The 19,939-nt window shown below is 47.3% G+C and overlaps 1 protein-coding gene across 1 annotated transcript; it reads right to left on the reverse strand.

Annotated features, from left to right (window-relative positions):
* Nucleotides 1-2,817: 2,817 nt before the first annotated feature.
* Nucleotides 2,818-19,096, reverse strand: UBAC1 (UBA domain containing 1). Its single transcript, XM_075835102.1, has 10 exons — nucleotides 18,879-19,096; nucleotides 11,557-11,677; nucleotides 11,395-11,468; nucleotides 10,031-10,138; nucleotides 9,545-9,647; nucleotides 9,327-9,435; nucleotides 8,061-8,283; nucleotides 7,454-7,540; nucleotides 6,969-7,107; nucleotides 2,818-4,510 (listed from the first exon to the last, which is right to left on the reverse strand). The coding sequence occupies exons 1-10, from the start codon at nucleotides 19,014-19,016 to the stop codon at nucleotides 4,395-4,397; spliced, it is 1,218 nt and encodes a 405-aa protein (XP_075691217.1). The 5' UTR covers nucleotides 19,017-19,096; the 3' UTR covers nucleotides 2,818-4,394.
* Between the last annotated feature and the right edge of the window lie 843 nt (nucleotides 19,097-19,939).

A 19,939-nucleotide genomic window follows, 5' to 3' on the forward strand; every position in this document is an offset into this window, starting at 1 on the left:
GCTCACAAATGGGTGTCCTAGGGCAGGACTGGCAATCAAGATCTACTGGCGAACCACAGTAGGTCACGACGTTCGGCGGCCGTTTCACACGTAGTGGGGTTTTTTTTTGCTGCATTTTTCAGGCAGAAACGCTTCGGCCAGATGTTGTCTAAAAGTCAATAGTGAATTCTAAAAAAAAAAACACATATAAAAAATGGTCTGCAAAGAAAACCCCAAAAACGGCACCAAAAATTTTTTGGGGAAAAAAAATGCATTCATGTTGTTTTTTTAACAATCAAAAAGAAAATGCCGCAAAATAAATGCGTAAACGAGGCCTGAAAAGTTTTACTAGCTGTGTCCTAGGGTGATATGTCAGTACATCGAGACATCATGCTCTCTAGTTGGCACGGCTGCTGTCCGGTGCCTAGGAAGTGGCATCGGGGAGGTAGCGCCATCAAGACACCAGAGGACTATCGGGGAGGAGGAAATCTGTGGGTGGCACCTGTGCTTGGCGACGGCTGTAACGGGCAATCTGTGGCTGGCGCATTGTAAACCACAGTAGCATGCCGTCAGGAACATTGAGGTGGATAATACAGTAACCGAATACTTTTAGGGTGCGCTCGGCATAATGCTGCCGTGTAATTTTTTTTCTCTTGCCGCTTCTTTCACTGTCATTATAACAGTCTCCGTTAGGGTGCATAGATGATAAATGGGCACCCCCCCCTTCTAAGTAATAGCTACACCTGCTCTAGTGAACGGGCCCCGTCCATGTATTACGACAGCTATTCTATATATGTAATACTATATATAGTGGTCGCTGAACCGGAGATGTATGGCCTAATAAAACTCCTAAGCAGTTCTAGGATCTGGACCCGCAGAAATGGGCATCAAGGTCAGTTCTCTTTTAGACAGTTTTGATAAATGCCAAGAATATTAAATATCTGCCGTTCATTTCCAAGTGGAATAGGAACCTCAAATTCTTGGGATCAGTAAGGGTCCCATCATCCAGATCCTGGCAGGGCAACCCTGTGACTCCTCAAGTGGTCACATCCCAGAGATGAAACTTCATGGCTGTCGGACTCTTCATAGAAAACTCACCGTTGCTGAAACTTCCATTGTTCCCTTTCTTCTCTCCGTAATCATCTCCCGATAGACGCGATACAATTGTTTCCTGTAAGAAAATCTTCTCCATTTACAACCGGCTTGTGGTCTAGGATCAAGGAATATATATGCCACTGTTATGGGCAACACTAGGACCTTCCAAACAACTTTAATATGGAGACCAGCAGAGTGTTTTCTTCAGTGGTATACAGGGATATGATAAATGTACACGGTTTAAACAACATATGTGACTTTATAATGCCAAGTATGTCTAGTGGAACGGTAAAAGAACGTAGTGATACAGTCACCTTGTGTGTGTGCCCATCCCAGTGCCAGTAAGCTGCAGTCATATAGTGAAAGCCTGAGATTATAATACAAGTCACTGAGGCACAAGCACAAAAACCTCATATCTCAGTTAATCGACCATTTGGAAAACGAGTTCAGGCCCCCATAAAATACATATGCTAGGTATATGGGGCACTAAACATTGGCATTTACGATGATACTGTGTTAATAATGTAGCTCATCCACTTCTGTAAATGAAAGGCGTTTCCCATCATGGACATTCATGGCATATCCACAGGATGCGGGTCCCACCTCTAGAATGGGGCCCCCTATTCCTACTTTTCTCAGCTATCGCTGCTCTCCGGCCACTGTCTAAAGAGGTGGTTGGGGGTTATGGAAACAGCCCGGCTCGCAGGGCTACGCTGTTTCTGTAACTCCCATGGAAGTGAATGAGAATTACAGAAACAACATAGCACGGCAAGCTGCAGTGTTTCCTAAAGTTGGGAGCTACAGAAACAGCGTGGCCGGGAAGCGAGAAACGGACGTAGGTCAGTCAACCCTGTTCTTGAGATCAGTGCGGGTCCCCGATGTAGGACTCGCATCTATTGGACATTTATGGAATATCCTATGGTTATGTAATAAATGTCCAAGATGGGAAAACCCCCTTTTAAGCGTAATCATTGTATAATGAAAAGTTCTGCAATATGTAGACCACATGGATATGTTTCCCGGCTTATACGCCGGATGTAGGACTCTAACGCTATGTGAACAGAGCCTTAGTGTTATTTACATGGGGGATGTGCGTGTGTGTGTGTTTAGGTCAGTGACAGGCCTGTCTGCTTACGTTAACGTAACATGTATTTCCCCTTATATCTTTCTATACCATTAAAACTCCAACAGCTTTCCCAGACTCATCAATAGCAAATCCATTTAAACAGGTGGTCGAGTTTAGAAAACCCATATTCATAGACCCCATTAGGGAATTCTGCATAAATAGAGGGGGGTCCTCTGTTCAGGATCCTAATTTCTTGGCCAGAGTGGAGAGCGGTCACAAGGAGAATCTCTCTCTCTCTCTGGAGGACCTGTCCTGTCCTGCATTACACAGGCACTGTGTAATGCTTCATTTCCCCTGTGGTGGCGCTGCAGGGAAACTGAACACAAAGTTTTCTTGGCAGGTTTCCCCATAGATTACAGCTGATCGCTGGGGTTCACAGATGGAGGACACTCTCTGATCTGTTTATTGTCAAAGGACCCTTCTAACACATGGGATGGCCCAAAGTGGACAGGCCCTTTAAGCAGAGATACAGTAGTGGAGGATGAATCTGCTTGGTGATGCGGTGATTCATTCTCCACTCCTGCTTAATTATCTGGAGTTGTTATTCAGGAGTCTGGTAAAGCTGAGTGACATCCCCTTTGGGAGCATTTGTTTTCCTAGCACAGTAAACATTCATGCAATGCTTATTATTTAATTTAAATATATTTTTCCAAAAAATAAAAAATACAAAATGACCAGAAATAGTCCATGATCTGGCGCGAGCGAACACACAAACACAGAGGAACAAAAAGCCCAATAAAAATAAATTAAAACCCGCCCGCCGATCTGGAGACTACAGATGTGTCCACACTAGTCAGTGCCAGGTACCCGTAGCACGGATGGCAGGGGTGTAAATCTTCCGGTCAGGTTACTTGCAGCAGCTCCGGAGGTATATCAATAGATATGTATTTTGCATATGTTATCTTTGTCATTCAGCTTCCGGTCACCTGTCATTTTCGAGAAATTCTAGATCTACCAAGTCCGGATATTGGCTACTAACTAGATGTCCCGTCAACGGGCTACTGGTGAACTACAAGTCACAGCATGCCCTGGTGGCCAATAGCAGCTGATGAGACAAGGACCGAAGCACTCGGAATTCATACATTCAATTGCAGATAATATTATTGAGGTTTTTCACCCACATACAGACTTGGCATGGTCAAAAACAGGGTTTAACCCCATTCAATGGTAAAGCTGGCAGCTCCACACCCACCGCTGCACGGTACAGATGCCAGCACCACCCCCTTCCCCTCCATGGTGCAGCCGTTGGCTACCCCCATCCCTCCACAGTACAGCTGGCAGCTCTGCTCTTACCCCTCCAAGATGCTGCCAGTCTACTTTACCCTCACCAAGTTGCAGCCATCAACTCCACCCATTCTATAAATGATATTACAGTAAAATTGTTTAAATCTGTAATCCCTTTAGTCCAGAAATTCTGATCGTACGGCACTTGTTTAGGTGGTTTTACACAAGCCAATGATTGGGTTGACGAGTGCTCATTTCCGATCATCGCCCTGTGTAAATAGGGCAGTGATGATCCGATGAACGGGCAAACGCTCATTCATCGGCCAATCAGATCCTTAATGCGGCCATAAAAATGGTCGCCATTCGGCGGCACATCTTCCTGTGTAAACAAGGGGGGTGCTGCCAACAAGATGTAAATGTATAGAGACGAACGATTGTAGCAACGATTGTTCATCCCCCATACTGCCAATCATTGCTCCGTATGAATGGCGCAAACGAGTGCCGATCGACTTACTGTTAATAGGTGGCAAATACGGGTGAATATCTGCCCATGTAAAACCACCTTGACTCGCACTGAACAGAAATCTGGATCCTCATATTGAGCAGAGATAACAAGACTCCTCTGATTTCTGGGGTTGCTCAGTTCTGACCACCCCTTTTTGTTTGACAGGTCCCCAGACAATAAGCCAATGCCGACAGCCTGCGAGTCCTCATGTCCCCCGACGCTTTGCAATGCATGATCGTATGCCCGGTGTAATCACAAAACAACTCCAATAACATCACGATTATAAGTAGATTTGATGGTAAGATTAATGAAACAACACACGCGCACTCTCCTGAGCAGAATAAATGACACAGGCCCAGATTAGCTTTAAAAAAAAAAGATCAGTAAGGTTTTGGTTTTTCGCACTTTCCCCCAAGTCCATGGACACACTAAATGGGGGAGCTGTTTCAGGGAGGGCCGCGTCTCCTACGTGCGGTTTAAGGTTTGGAAAATCCTAGATATCTGTAGCATTACGGGGCCGGTCTCCGGGTCATTCATCCACTGCGTGCTGTTCAATGGGTTTTCAAGCATATCTTCAAACGCTGCAAAGATATCAAAATAATGTCGTTTACCATCCAGCTAAGCCAACCCATGTGCCAACCTGCATGACTGGCAGCAGAAGCTCCATAGACATCAATGGAAAACAAACTGAAAAGGTTAATAGTGTGCGTATACATATATATGGGACTGAGCTGCAGTACTAGGCACAACCACAACCAAATGTACAGCGCTGTGCCCAGATAAGTCGGACACCCACAGATATTGATGGATAGACTATAAATGTTACAGTCCACGTTAAGTCCAAAATGTAATGATATATCTTTATAGAGGATGCCGCTCCCTTCTTCTGACAGTCATAGTGGTAAATGGTAGAATTCTGCTAGTCCGTGACGCAATTGCGGACAAGAATAGGGCACGTTGTATAATTTGCGGATCATTTCTACGGCACGGACACACATCCGTAAATATGCCGAATGGTGTCTGTAGACATGAACGGGTCCGCAATTTCATACGTAATTACGTATTCAAATAAGGGCATGTACATGAAGCCTAAGTCTGTATGCAGCAAGCGCCATCTACTGGTGGCTGCATGTCATTCGAATTTTACGCTATAGAAAGAAAGCAGCACGAGCAGTTAAGGGCTGAGCCCTGTTTTACCACAAGCCACAAAGCAGTGGCACGATATGCCACTGGATCTAGGCAAATGCAGACAATCAAAGTGGACACTACCAACGAGAGAATCATAAATATGTTCCACGCATCGAAAATTTGGAAAACTAAAATCCGCAGTAACTATATAAGCTTTAGAATCATCCTTTTCTAGTTGCTCAAAAATATATATAGTTATTTATTAGTTCTGTTTCTAGGAAAGTTGGGTGACAAACAATACATCAGTTTTTCTAATCTCTACCCTAACTTTATAGGGGACGACTCAAGGACTAATCTGTGGAAACACTTTGTAGTAAAGTAAAAATCTGAAATATTCAAAGTTTGATCATTGTCCTGCGGAGAGTGCCGGACGTGTAAAACCTGACTCTGTGACAAGGCTGTTGTGAACTCAAAGAAGGGTAAAGTATTTTGAGTGCTGCTATTTCAGCCTTGGCACGGGTCCGTACTATATCTGTCAGCTGGGGACTGGCACAATGTAGTTCTCATGACATATCCCCTGACACTGTACCTACACTGGGATTACCGGGGACACTAGATATTCCGGCATGAAGAAAGCCGCAGCACAGCGGCCGCAAAAACGAAACATCAAAAATATATCAAATCTCATATTTTACCTCACGATTATACCTTCCACGGGGGGTTGTCACTCAGCTTTCCCAGACTCCTGCATGTCAACAGCCATCAAGAGTCAATGGGCCGCTGCTCTAAGAATCTGTGTGCAGTGGGCCCCCTACTCCAGGCAATTTTTTTTCTATTGGTTGTAACAAACGGAGACATTTCTGCTTTTTTCATAGTGTTTCTACAGGGAATGTCATCAGAAAATGGCCTAGTGTTTAAATTAAGTTTTAATGGTAAACATAATTTAAGAATTTTTGGAGATGTTCTTTGAGATTTTTTTTTAATTATTTATATTAAAAAATAATCCTGAACTCTTGCAGTTTTCCCTCTGGCCACTGAGCCTCACAATAGACTGACCCTTCCTGTTCTGTAGCGATCACTGCTCAGCAGTCATCTCCTCATCATCACAGGCAGGATTACACTGACCGTAAAGGTCCCTTTACACCGACCAATACAGTCTGTGAAAACGAGCGCCGATCAATGAGACAGCTCAGACGCACAGTGACATCTGCACAGGTCACGGAGCATGGCTCGAAAACTCTCCTATAGAAGTCAATGGGTCAGCTCCAGACTATTGTTTCCTATGGTCCATATGGCAGCTGTAAAGCATATCACTAAGTGTTGTTAACAGCAGCTCAGGCAAAATGGCCGCCCCTATAATCATACTTAGAAAATAGAATTAAAAAAAAATATACAATCAGGAAATAAAAACAGGATTATATATCAGTATCTGGTTTTAATAAGTAAAAAAAAATAGATGATACGTTCCCTTTAAGCAGTCATTGTATATCATTTTTTTTAATGAATTATTGCTGCAATGAATGCCACATGGGTGAGCATGTAATACAGAGCAGATCCTCAAGGGGCTCTCTGTCCTGGCTAAAAGAGTGGGGGGTCCAGGGCGAGGGATGCCTCTCTATTACTTTCATATCCCCTTATATGGTATATTAAAAGGGGCTCTCTTGGTCATATGCCCTGTTAAGGAACATGAATGTAATGGAGTCAGGACCCCCCATCCTCTATTACCTAGAACAGAGAGTGAATCTCTCTCTCTCTCTCTCTCTCTCTCTGAAGGACCCATCTCCCCATGACTTACACTGTGCACTACTTCATTTCTCCAGCAGGATTGCTGCAGGAGAAATTGACAGTCACTAGCCACTTCCCCCAGCGATAACAGCCAACCAGACCCGTCAGCACATCGTCTCTACTTACCTAGTAGAGTTTTAGGGTTGGTTAGGCCTAGTTGTACGACCGGGTTGTCAAGGATGGCTTGGAATAAAGGACTAGAGGTGTCAATTCCTTTGTCCAAATCCTCTGGTGAAGGTTTCTTGTCTCCCAGCAGCCACTCGCACTGAAATAATAAAAGGATGGGTGATCATCATATTCTGGATTACAACACATCCCATAAACATGTCAGGCAGACGCACAGAAAATCATTCAGTCCTTTAATCTGGCATTTTATGGTCCAGAAAACCTAATAATCTGGCGACAAAAATAGTCCCATGCCAGAATAACAGGAATTTACAGGATAGTTATCATGAACAAGAACCTAGAAGTCAGCTAATCATGTGACTACTTTTTCTAAAACAATCCCATATTCCCATTGCTTAAACTACAGAATTCTGCAGTTTGATGCTTATTTATAGATCAATCACAAGAGAAAAGGTGGGGGAGGGGGGAGTTCAGAATTCACTCACGGCTGCGTCCTGCTGATTGTTGTTCACACGAAGGGCATCAATCACTTCTTTTTCGTCAAACCCCATTTCCATCAAAGCTACAACAGCCTAGAAACAAAACAAATTTACTCTAACCTGATCGCAACGGCCACACTAAATCTACAGAAAAAGTGGAGTCATTTTCCCAACACTTTGCTTTACTGCATTGCTTTTGAGTCACATGATATTTTCTTCTCCTATCAGGTCTAAAGCGAAGTTCAAAATTCTGCTGGCTACCAAATAGCAGTGCATTGTGGGAGGTTAGATAATGACATAGTTAGAGCCAAGATATATATATTTATACATTTATATACATTGTTTCCGTATCTCCCATTCACCTCTATGGCAGTTAGGGAAACAGCGTAGTTTAGTGTCATATATGGTCTGAATGACTAGCAAAAATATAAAGATGTAGCAGAGCCGAGTTTATCACATGCAACTGAGTCAAGTTGGTCAACGGTCACAACAAGAGGCCACCTCTCTGACACGAACAGGGGACAGAGCTCCTCGATTTTGGGAATGGCGGCGACCTAAGGTCTTGCCATATCCCACAAGCCCTACTTGTTTACCTCCAAAACATTTCACTTACGCGGGGGTCAGGACGAAATTCTCTTTTCCTCCGTATTTTCTTAAAGATTTCTGTGAGTTCATCTTTAGGGTCCTCTGCAGTGGCTCCCTGACTAGATGTGGAGTCAGTAGATGATGCTGCAGCACCGGCCACGTCTGATGCGTTCTCACTCGGGAGCGGCGCATCTGCTGCTGGATCATCGGCGTGTTCAATCAACCACTCCATGGCCTGCGTCACCGACATGCTGCAAAATAAACGTCAGATCAGCAAAAAAAGAACGGACCAGAAGAAGGACCCGTCCATCCACGTATTACAGGGTCCGCTATTTATATGAATGGCTCGCATGACATACTAAATATTCCCTGCAGCAGCTGACAAGACGTATGGTAAATGTAATAACAGCCATGCTGGTTGTCACCCAGCTTTTTCAGGCGCCTGAACAGAAAACCTGCAATTATTATACAAACTGGAGAGAGACCACTGCACAACTAGAGTGATTTGATATTTTGAAGTCTGGGAAAGCTGGATGACAACCCTTGCGGGAGATGGGATGACGGCCATATTGGTCATCACCCAGCTTTCCCCAAGTAGATTTACTCTCCTGATAAGATCAAAGGATCAGGGGCTGAATATTTTTTTTTCATCCTTATTCCTAACAGCAAAAAGCCTTCATGTTCATGTAAAATCTTACTCATAATCTACGTGACAACTCTTTTTACATTCACCCTTTTTGCAAGGAGAAGCCATAACATTTAAATGAAAGGGGTTATGTGGGGACCAAAAATGATTAGTGTAGTCCCTGCAGTATGTGAGTAAACTCAATAATAGACACGCCAGCCCCCGTCGCGCTGATCCTGAGATTTTCATAGATTTTTATAGCGTTGGCGGGGGATCGGAGGTCTGGTTGCGCAGCCTTCTTTGAGGACGATACCACTCTTCGTCATGTGACCGGCCCCGCTGTGGTCTATGCAGGAGCAGTAATACATCGATTACATAGAGTACAGCGGGGTCCGTCACATGACCAAGAGTCGTATCGTCATCAAAGAAGGCTGCGCAACTAGAGTTCCGGTCCCCGGCAGCGCTATAAAAATCTATGAAAATCTCAGGATCAGCGCGACGGGGGACCGGAATGTATATTAGCGAGTGTATCACATACTGCAGGGACTACCCTGCTAATCATTTTCAGTCCCCATATAACCCCTTTAATGATTAGTGGATCCGGCTTCTAAACTGATCTCTTCTTTCACTAGCCCTATTACTAGTCATCAGAAAGATAGAAGTACCTACTGATTTAACCGGAGAGCCTTCACTGCTCGGCTCTCTGGGAATCCCATCTCCGTGAGCTGCCGTAATGCTACTTCATCCACTCGATCCTCCTCATCCTCGTCTAACATGGCTGAAATCAAAGAAAAGCAGGACTTGGATTATGCAGGATCGGGATTTTGTGGTCAGACCTCACCAAACCTGCCGGAGGATAAATCAAAAGACGGATCACCCATACTTGCCATTTGCCTTTTTAAAGAGCTCGACCGCGTCAGGGTTCAGTGCTAGCAACTTTTGTGCAACTTCAATAAGAGACACCAAAATCTTCCGTAGCTCCGTCTGAAACTGCAAGAGATCACAGGTGTTAATCCGGGACCAAAGATCGCCGAGGAGGACGTGGACGGGAAAAAAAGGGGACGTCTCCAGGGTAAGAAAGAAGGAGAATATAGACTTGGGGCTCAGGACACCTATTAGCCAGGACAAAGACCTACCACAGAGAGCGGCTCTCGCACTGTAGGACTCGCTGCTCCATGTATTACATGGCCGCTCATTGACTTCAATGGGCGCCGTGTAATATTACATCCCCCTGCATCATAGGGAAATGTCCAGTGATCAACTCCCGCTCGTAGTAGCTGCAGCAAATATATCCATGTAAACCAGTCCCTACACAAGTGAAGAGATCACAAGACTTCAGGGCACGAAACACAATGGCGTCACGCGGTACTTACATCTCTCATGTTGTGTTGAGCGACGGTCCGATCTGCACTGCGGGTCGGCAGACCAGCCGTAGCCTTGAGAATGGCGTCCTTGTCTGGAGCCTTTTGATCCTGCTTGCGCTGTAAAGTACAAAACCAGTAAACATCTGTTGGGTTTTTTTTAACCTTAAAATGTATCTCTAACTGCGATCATTAATTTTTAGGTCCAAAATCCTGTACGGAATAATTTCATAATATATCTTCATAGTAGTCGGAGCTCCAAATCCCCTCGTTTTTTCACACAGCTAGAAAGTTATATAATAAAATTTTATCTGCCTGCAGGCGCCACTAAGGGGAGCTTAATGCATACAAATCTATTATGGAGTTCAAAGGAAACTGTATAAATCCATATGCATGGAGCTCCCCCTTGTGGTAGGTAGAATTGTACAATGGAAGAAGAGGAAAGAGTTGTTCCAGCGCTGTATAAAGTAGTTAAAATGGAAGCAGGTTTCCAAGTTTAATAATATTCAATTAAAATAGTCCAGAAGAATAGTCCTGATGTGAGGGTAAGCGGGCGGTAATGTCCTCAAAAGCCTACACGTTTCGGATGCTGCTGCATCCTTAGTCTTGGCTGTGATGTCATCACAGCCAAGACTAAGGATGCAGCAGCATCCGAAACGCGTAGGCTTTTGAGGACATTACCGCCCGCTTACCCTCACATCAGGACTATTCTTCTGGACTATTTTAATTGAATATTATTAAACTTGGAAACCTGCTTCCATTTTAACTACTTTATACAGCGCTGGAACAACTCTTTCCTCTTCTTCCGTACTTCAACGTGTGCCGACACGAGATTCCGGGCGCTGCTGAGACACACTCCCGTAGTGTCAGGTGAGCTGGAGGATTCCTCCCCCCTCTTCTTCTAGAATTGTACAATATAACTATAAGGGTATGTTCACACAAGGTCATTACGTCCGTACACAGTGCAGGGAGCCGGGCTCCTAGCATCATAGTTATGTACGACGCTAGGAGTCCCTGCCTCGCTGCAGGACAACTGTCCCGTACTGTAATCATGTTTTCAGTACGGGACAGTAGTTCCACGGAGAGGCAGGGACTCCTAGCATCGTACATAAGTATGATGCTAGGAGCCCGGCTCCCTGCACTGTGTTCGGTCCGGGACTTGCGGCCGAAATACGTTCCGTCCATTACGGACGTAATGACCTCGTGTGAACATACCCTAACTGAAAGAAGACAGAGGATTTGGAGCTCTGTAACAGAAAAACAAAAGCATCAATCCATATAAAAATAAATTATAAAATGAATCCGCACAGAATTTGGAACCTAAAAATGATGCTCATAATAAATAAAATAGTATCAAATAACACATTTCCACCCACCTTCTCCTCCGCTGATATATCGGTCATCTTCGGTGGTGGGGGAGGGGCCCTCTTTTTGACCAGCAACAAGACATCTGGGGGGGGGGGGGAAGAGGACAGATAAGTGAGTACACTACTGACCCCGACCATACAAACCACAATGATCCCGCAGCCCTGAGACACCTCTGTCCTGAATATTCTCTTCTGCAACGGTCTTGGTATCAGACAGAACTCGCTCGGAGGAGGCGTGAACCAACTTGTGATGAGTGAGACTTTTGGGGTCTTCCAGGCTCCCATGGGCACACTGTGGGTATAAAGAAGCAATACCAACTATTATTAATGGAATTTAGAAGTGCCAACTTTTAATTACTATCATAGGTGTCGGACGCCCATCGATCATATACTGATGACCTATCCTGTGGACAGGTCATCAGTATAAAAAACAGCCCCCAACCTGAACAACCCCTTTAAAAGGCGTTTACCAGGTTCTATAGCTGCAAAGAAGAAGTGACTCAACCCCACGTAGACAATACGTAAACGGTAGTCACATCCTTACAGATACGTGACAATCACGTGACTAAATCATCCATCGGCTGGGACGCTGTCCACGACAACCACGTGAAATTGTCACGTGACCGCATGGACTTGACATCCCAAGGACGACACGTCACGGCCACCGTGGTGCTTTTTTTTTTACATATCTCTGCAGTCGTTTAGGAAAGGGGTAGGTCTCATTGCAGGAATAGGCAGAATTACCATTCAGGAGTCTGGAAAAGCTGTAATGCGATCATCTAGATTTGAGGACAGTATTTTTGGGCCATGCCAACATTCACCAGTCACCGTACATTTTCCTGCTATAATCCCTATGAGGCGTCTTACAGTACAGAAGAATTCTCTGCGACTCCGATAGCTACTGCCGGTGCCAAACACGACGTCACCTCCAAGTGCCGCTCCCACAATGCGCTCCCCGATCCCACAACAACGACCACGAATGTCACATCTAAGTATTCCTACAGCATGGGTGGTTTGTGTTCATTTAAGTTGTTTTTAGTTAAAGAGATCTGTCACCTAGAAAATGATTGAGTTTCTGGTATATATATATATATTTTTTTTTTAAATAAATCAAAAGTCTGCTTGCTGTCAGTGAACTAAAACATCAATATCCTGATCATGTCCTATTCGCACAGCTGGTTAGAAGGGAAGCCTTTGATACATCTCTCAAGCTGTTGGAAAAACGCGGAACTTTTTATTATACCATGAATAAGTTTGATTAATGGAAAACCCCTTTAAATGAGAATACAGCGAGACCTTCCGCACCGTTCACATGGAGGCCGTGTACTGGGTAACTAGAGGAGGGGAGATCAATAGCAGGGTATCCTCCTGACAGGGCAGCTCCAGCTCTATAAATAAGAAGGTTTATTATTAGCAGCGAGCTGAGAAAGGTCTAGAGGCAGCGACAAACTGCAGCGCCGGGAACTTCATGAGATAGCAAGGACTGGAAAGGGTTAATAATGGAGTCCTGTACGGCCTAACACCACACAGACCTCAATGAGCCCATACTCCTACTTAAAGGGACACTACAGGTAAAAACCGCCCATAGTCATGGAACCAACCACACCAGTGTGAACAGAGTCTATGTCAATTGGGAGTCTTAAAGGGGTATGCCGATTTTGCAAATAAAAAGTTATTCATTATAGAACGAAAAGTTATACAAATTTTACAATATGCTTAGCGGTCTGTAAAAATTCAAGAGCTCTGCTTGCTGTCAGTCAAAAGGAACCTTCATTGTTTATTTTCAATGGATAAAAATCTGGCCTGGTCATGCGATGAACACACAGGAGCACAGCACCAGGACACATTTTTTATTTACTGGAAAGATGAAGATTTCTAGCGAACGTCAGCAAGCAGAGATCTTGAAAAACATGACGAATTGTTTAAGTATATTAGAAAATTGAAAAGAATAACCTTTACTGCCTAAAACCGGAATACCACTTTATGCACCCTTCGCAATGTTTGCGTTGAAGCCGCCAAAATATATTTAGGTTGTTGCTTAGCAACAACGGCTGCGACCAGTAGGTGGCATTGCTGGATCTCCAGCCTCTTATGCAGCCTTGACGTGTCACTCGGCATTGAGCAGACATTCTGGTGGCACGTATTGATCTGCAGCACCAGCATTGCCAGGAAGATGGCGGGCAGCAGGGGATTGGGCAATTCTCTAGTTCCGGTTCCCGATACGCTGCAGCCTATTCACATCCTGTGCCAGAGGTCGCTGCAGGAGTAGAAAAAGTCAGGTAGGAGTGATCTGTAACGGACCACTTCAGACAGCAGAGATAAGCGGTGGCGATGTATCGCCGCTCATCTTAAATATGGCATAAATGTCTGATCGATGTGGTCCGACTATTGGCTCCTGAATAGGGATGATCAGTGACCTGTTCCTTCCATCGGGGTCACTCCATTTTAGTGGATGAGTGATACGGGAACAGTGCGCATTTTCCAACCACTACGCCAGAAATATCATGAGAAAACCCCTTCAACTACAAACCTCTGACCAGCGCCAAAGGTATTCGGGTATGTTTCACAGATTTACACCCCCATGTCTCTATGAGGTGTCCGAAGGTAAATAATGGTGGAACCTCCGTATCTGAAAATCCAGAGGGACCAATTCAAATATCTGTCCATATGTATATAGCGGACGGAATCTGCCAGAAGCGGCTCCCACAAATGCACCTGGACTATGGTTAATGTATCCGCGTGCATATTTCATACATGTCGTAACCCAACCCCCCATCCGCTGAGGACACACGCTGCTAGTACTCAGTGGGGACATTTACACTATTGATCCTGTTTCCCATAGCAACCCGGTTACAGCTTTTATTTTTATGAGGCGAAATGAAAGCAGCAAGCTGATTGGTCGCTATAGTCAGCACCAGTGTTCATAGATCTCCCTGCGGCTGTCACATCTGTCCCGGAAGAAATCACCCCACAGCTCCCCCCCCCCCGTCTGTTATACCACAGCTCCCCCACCCCCCGTCTGTTATACCACAGCTCCCCCCCCGTCTGTTATACCACAGCTCCCCCCCCCCGTCTGTTATACCACAGCTCCCCCCCCCCGTCTGTTATACCACAGCTCCCCCCCCCCCGTCTGTTATACCACAGCTCCCCCCCCCTCGTCTGTTATACCACAGCTCCCCCCCCCTCGTCTGTTATACCACAGCTCCCCCCCGTCTGTTATACCACAGCTCCGCCCCCCCCCCGTCTGTTATACCACAGCTCCGCCCCCCCCCCCGTCTGTTATACCACAGCTCCCCCCCCCTCGTCTGTTATACCACAGCTCCCCCCCCCTCGTCTGTTATACCACAGCTCCCCCCCCCTCGTCTGTTATACCACAGCTCCCCCCCCGTCTGTTATACCACAGCTCCCCCCCCGTCTGTTATACCACAGCTCCGCCCCCCCGTCTGTTATACCACAGCTCCGCCCCCCCCCCGTCTGTTATACCACAGCTCCGCCCCCCCCCCGTTTGTTATGCCCCCCCCCCCCGTTTGTTATACCACAGCTCTCCCCCCGTCTGTTATACCACAGCTCTCCCCCCGTCTGTTATACCACAGCTCTCCCCCCGTCTGTTATACCACAGCTCTCCCCCCGTCTGTTATACCACAGCTCTCCCCCCGTCTGTTATACCACAGCTCTCCCCCCGTCTATTATACCACAGCCCCCCAGTCTGTTATACCACAGCTCTCCCCCCGTCTGTTATACCACAGCTCTCCCCCCGTCTATTATACCACAGCTCTCCCCCCGTCTATTATACCACAGCTCTCCCCCCGTCTATTATACCACAGCTCTCCCCCCGTCTATTATACCACAGCTCCCCCCCGTCTATTATACCACAGCTCCCCCCCGTCTATTATACCACAGCTCCCCCCCGTCTATTATACCACAGCTCCCCCCCCCCCGTCTGTTATACGACAGATTCTCATCATTACAACACAACTCCACCCTCTATTATATCACAGCTCCCCACACCCTGTATTACAAGATATGTCAGTTCCCCCTATCTACTACATGGAAGCCCCCCATTGTCCATTATTTGACGGCTCCCCCTTGTCTATTAGAACACAGTAACATAGGACAGCCCCCTTTATTATATGAGCAGTGCTCCCCCTCCTGTACATGACAGCCCCCCATACAGTGTATAGATGAGCAGTGCTACCCCTCCTGTACATGATAGCCCCCCCATACAGTGTATAGATGAGCAGTGCTCCCCCTCCTGTACATGACAGCCCCCCATACAGTGTATAGATGAGCAGTGCTGCCCCTCCTGTACATGACAGCCCCCCCATACAGTGTATAGATGAGAAGTGCTACCCCTCCTCTACATGACAGCCCCCCCATAGTGTACAGATGAGCAGTGCTACCCCTCCTGTACATGACAGCCCCCATACAGTGTATAGATGAGCAGTGCTCCCCCTCCTGTACATGACAGCCCCCCATACAGTGTATAGATGAGCAGTGCTGCCCCTCCAGTACATGACAGCCCCCCCCATACAATGTATAGATGAGCAGTGCTCCCCCTCCTGTACATGACAGCCCCCCATACAGTGTATAGATGAGCAGTGCTGCCCCTCCTGTACATGACAGCCCCCCATACAATGTATGGATGAGCAGTGCTGCCCCTCCTGTACATGACAGCCCCCCCATACAATGTATAGATGAGCAGTGCTACCCCTCCTGTACATGACAGCCCCCCCCCATACAATGTATAGATGAGCAGTGCTACCCCTCCTGTACATGACAGCCCCCCCATACAATGTATAGATGAGCAGTGCTGCCCCTCCTGTACATGACAGTCCCCCCATACAATGTATAGATGAGCAGTGCTGCCCCTCCTGTACATGACAGCCCCCCCATACAATGTATAGATGAGCAGTGCTCCCCCTCCTGTACATGAGAGCCCCCCCCATACAATGTATAGATGAGAAGTGCTACCCCTCCTGTACATGACAGCCCCCCCATACAGTGTATAGATGAGCAGTGCTACCCCTCCTCTACATGACAGCCCCCCCATACAGTGTATAGATGAGCAGTGCTGCCCCTCCTGTACATGACAGCCCCCCATACAGTGTATAGATGAGCAGTGCTGCCCCCCTCATATAATGTAAAAATTAGCACTGCTGCCCCCTCCTGTATGACAGCCCCCCCTCCAGTGTACAGATGAGCAGTGCTGCCCCTCCTGTAAATGACAGCCCCCCCCATACAGTGTATAGATGAGCAGTGCTGCCCCCTCCTGTATGACAGCCCCCCCTCCAGTGTACAGATGAGCAGTGCTGCCCCTCCTGTAAATGACAGCCCCCCATAGTGTATAGATGAGCAGTGCTCCCCCTCCTGTACATGACAGCCCCCCCCATACAGTGTATAGATGAGCAGTGCTGCCCCTCCTGTACATGACAGCCCCCCCATAGTGTACAGATGAGCAGTGCTCCCCCTCCTGTACATGACAGCCCCCCCATACAGTGTATAGATGAGCAGTGCTGCCCTTCCTGTACATGACAGCCCCCCCATAGTGTACAGATGAGCAGTGCTGCCCCTCCAGTACATGACAGCCCCCCATACAATGTATGGATGAGCAGCGCTGCCCCTCCTGTACATGACAGCCCCCCCATACAATGTATAGATGAGCAGTGCTACCCCTCCTGTACATGACAGCCCCCCCCCATACAATGTATAGATGAGCAGTGCTACCCCTCCTGTACATGACAGCCCCCCCATACAATGTATAGATGAGCAGTGCTGCCCCTCCTGTACATGACAGTCCCCCCATACAATGTATAGATGAGCAGTGCTGCCCCTCCTGTACATGACAGCCCCCCCATACAATGTATAGATGAGCAGTGCTCCCCCTCCTGTACATGAGAGCCCCCCCATACAATGTATAGATGAGCAGTGCTCCCCCTCCTGTACATGACAGCCCCCCATACAGTGTATAGATGAGCAGTGCTGCCCCTCCAGTACATGACAGCCCCCCATACAGTGTATAGATGAGCAGTGCTCCCCCTCCTGTACATGACAGCCCCCCCATACAGTGTATAGATGAGCAGTGCTACCCCTCCTCTACATGACAGCCCCCCCATACAGTGTATAGATGAGCAGTGCTACCCCTCCTGTACATGACAGCCCCCCGATAGTGTATAGATGAGCAGTGCTACCCCTCCTGTACATGACAGCCCCCCCCCATACAGTGTATAGATGAGAAGTGCTACCCCTCCTGTACATGACAGCCCCCCCATACAGTGTATAGATGAGCAGTGCTACCCCTCCTCTACATGACAGCCCCCCCATACAGTGTATAGATGAGCAGTGCTGCCCCTCCTGTACATGACAGCCCCCCATACAGTGTATAGATGAGCAGTGCTGCCCCCCTCATATAATGTAAAAATTAGCACTGCTGCCCCCTCCTGTATGACAGCCCCCCCTCCAGTGTACAGATGAGCAGTGCTGCCCCTCCTGTAAATGACAGCCCCCCCCATACAGTGTATAGATGAGCAGTGCTGCCCCTCCTGTATGACAGCCCCCCCTCCAGTGTACAGATGAGCAGTGCTGCCCCTCCTGTAAATGACAGCCCCCCATAGTGTATAGATGAGCAGTGCTCCCCCTCCTGTACATGACAGCCCCCCCCATACAGTGTATAGATGAGCAGTGCTGCCCCTCCTGTACATGACAGCCCCCCCATAGTGTACAGATGAGCAGTGCTCCCCCTCCTGTACATGACAGCCCCCCCATACAGTGTATAGATGAGCAGTGCTGCCCTTCCTGTACATGACAGCCCCCCCATAGTGTACAGATGAGCAGTGCTGCCCCTCCAGTACATGACAGCCCCCCCATACAATGTATAGATGAGCAGTGCTCCCCCTCCTGTACATGACAGCCCCCCCCCCCCATACAATGTATAGATGAGCAGTGCTACCCCTCCTGTACATGACAGTCCCCCATACAATGTATGGATGAGCAGTGCTCCCCCTCCTGTACATGACAGCCCCCCATACAGTGTATAGATGAGCAGTGCTACCCCTCCTGTACATGACAGCCCCCCATACAGTGTATAGATGAGCAGTGCTACCCCTCCTGTACATGACAGTCCCCCATAGTGTACAGATGAGCAGTGCTACCCCTCCTGTACATGACAGCCCCCATACAGTGTATAGATGAGCAGTGCTACCCCTCCTGTACATGACAGCCCCCCATACAGTGTATAGATGAGCAGTGCTACCCCTCCTGTACATGACAGCCCCCCATACAGTGTATAGATGAGCAGTGCTGCCCCCCTCATATAATGTAAAAATGAGCACTGCTGCCCCCTCCTGTATGACAGCCCCCCCCTCCAGTGTACAGATGAGCAGTGCTGCCCCCTCCTGTATGACAGCCCCCCCCCTCCCCTCCCCTCCCCTCCCCTCCAGTGTACAGATGAGCAGTGCTGCCCCCTCCTGTACATGACAGCTCCTCCAGTCTCTTACATGTTTCAGGCACCTCTCCTTCAACCTCTCCAGAGTCATGTCCTCCGTCACCTCCTCCAGCCACTCGGCCCCCTCCATGGTGCAGACATGAAGCCTGAGCACCCGGCCGGCGAATATCTTCTCCTCCTGCACAAACATGGAGCATCCCCCCAAGCAGCGGCCCAAGGACAGGCAGGAAGACGAGCCAGCAGCCCTGTGACCGGATTCCCCTCTCCACTAACCGGAAGAGCCTCCGCGGCATGATGGGACTTGTAGTTTCATGACAGCTGCATACATACAAGAACTGCCAATAGGGGGAGACACAGCAGCATCACTGCCTATAGACAATATAGTTATTTTTACATTGTCATTAGGAGGAATGATACAGAAGGGATGTTTCTATAGGAGGTGCAGAGGTAGAACCGGGCCCTGGTGCCTAAGGGAGCCCAGAAGCCCCTAATCCACATCTGAAGACATTAGTACAGATGATGTATGAGAGTTGGGGGACCGGAATTTCCATAGGTTTTTGTACACAACAGGATAAAGAACTCTTCCTAGAAGACCTTGTTTTTACAAGTAACATAAATCGTTACATTCAAATTTGCTACGATCGAACCTGCGTTGAAAAATGGCGGCATATGTACAATGATTGTAACCGAAATTGTTGCGTGTAGACGGGCCTTACAGGGGTTTTCCCATAACCGATATTTATCACCTATCCATAGGGTAGGTGATAAATATCTGATCAGTGGGAGTCGGACCCTGACATCCTAAACCTCAATAGGATTGGGTAACGGCTTTTAGACAAATGTCGCCATAACTTTAGACAACCGTTTTCCTGCCGTGGCAACATGGCGGAGGCGGTAGTCTGAGATGTCAGCACAGTGAGGGAATTCAGCAGGCTGGCATAGCTGGTGACGTCACTCAATAACATCTGATCTCCCAGAAAGCTGGAAGAGGAGCAACAGGAATATAGAAAAGAGTAAATGGTAGTTTTTTTATATTTTTATGCCTCGGCCCGTGCTTAATGGTGTTGTCCAGAATTTAAACAAAGAAAAAGCAGATTTTTTTTCTACCAGAAA

The sequence above is a fragment of the Rhinoderma darwinii genome, chromosome 8, assembly GCF_050947455.1.
Source record: "Rhinoderma darwinii isolate aRhiDar2 chromosome 8, aRhiDar2.hap1, whole genome shotgun sequence".
Lineage (NCBI taxonomy): Eukaryota > Metazoa > Chordata > Amphibia > Anura > Rhinodermatidae > Rhinoderma > Rhinoderma darwinii.

Excerpts from the sequence above, each read along its gene's own strand:
- UBAC1 (XM_075835102.1), bottom strand. The coding sequence starts at position 19,016 with ATGTTTGTGCAGGAGGAGAAGATATTCGCCGGCCGGGTGCTCAGGCTT. Across the intron at positions 10,139-11,394 it reads ATATATCAGCGGAGGAGAAG|CGCAAGCAGGATCAAAAGGC; the intron begins GTGGGTGGAAAT and ends TGTACTTTACAG. Across the intron at positions 9,648-10,030 it reads CTCAACACAACATGAGAGAT|TTTCAGACGGAGCTACGGAA; the intron begins GTAAGTACCGCG and ends GATCTCTTGCAG.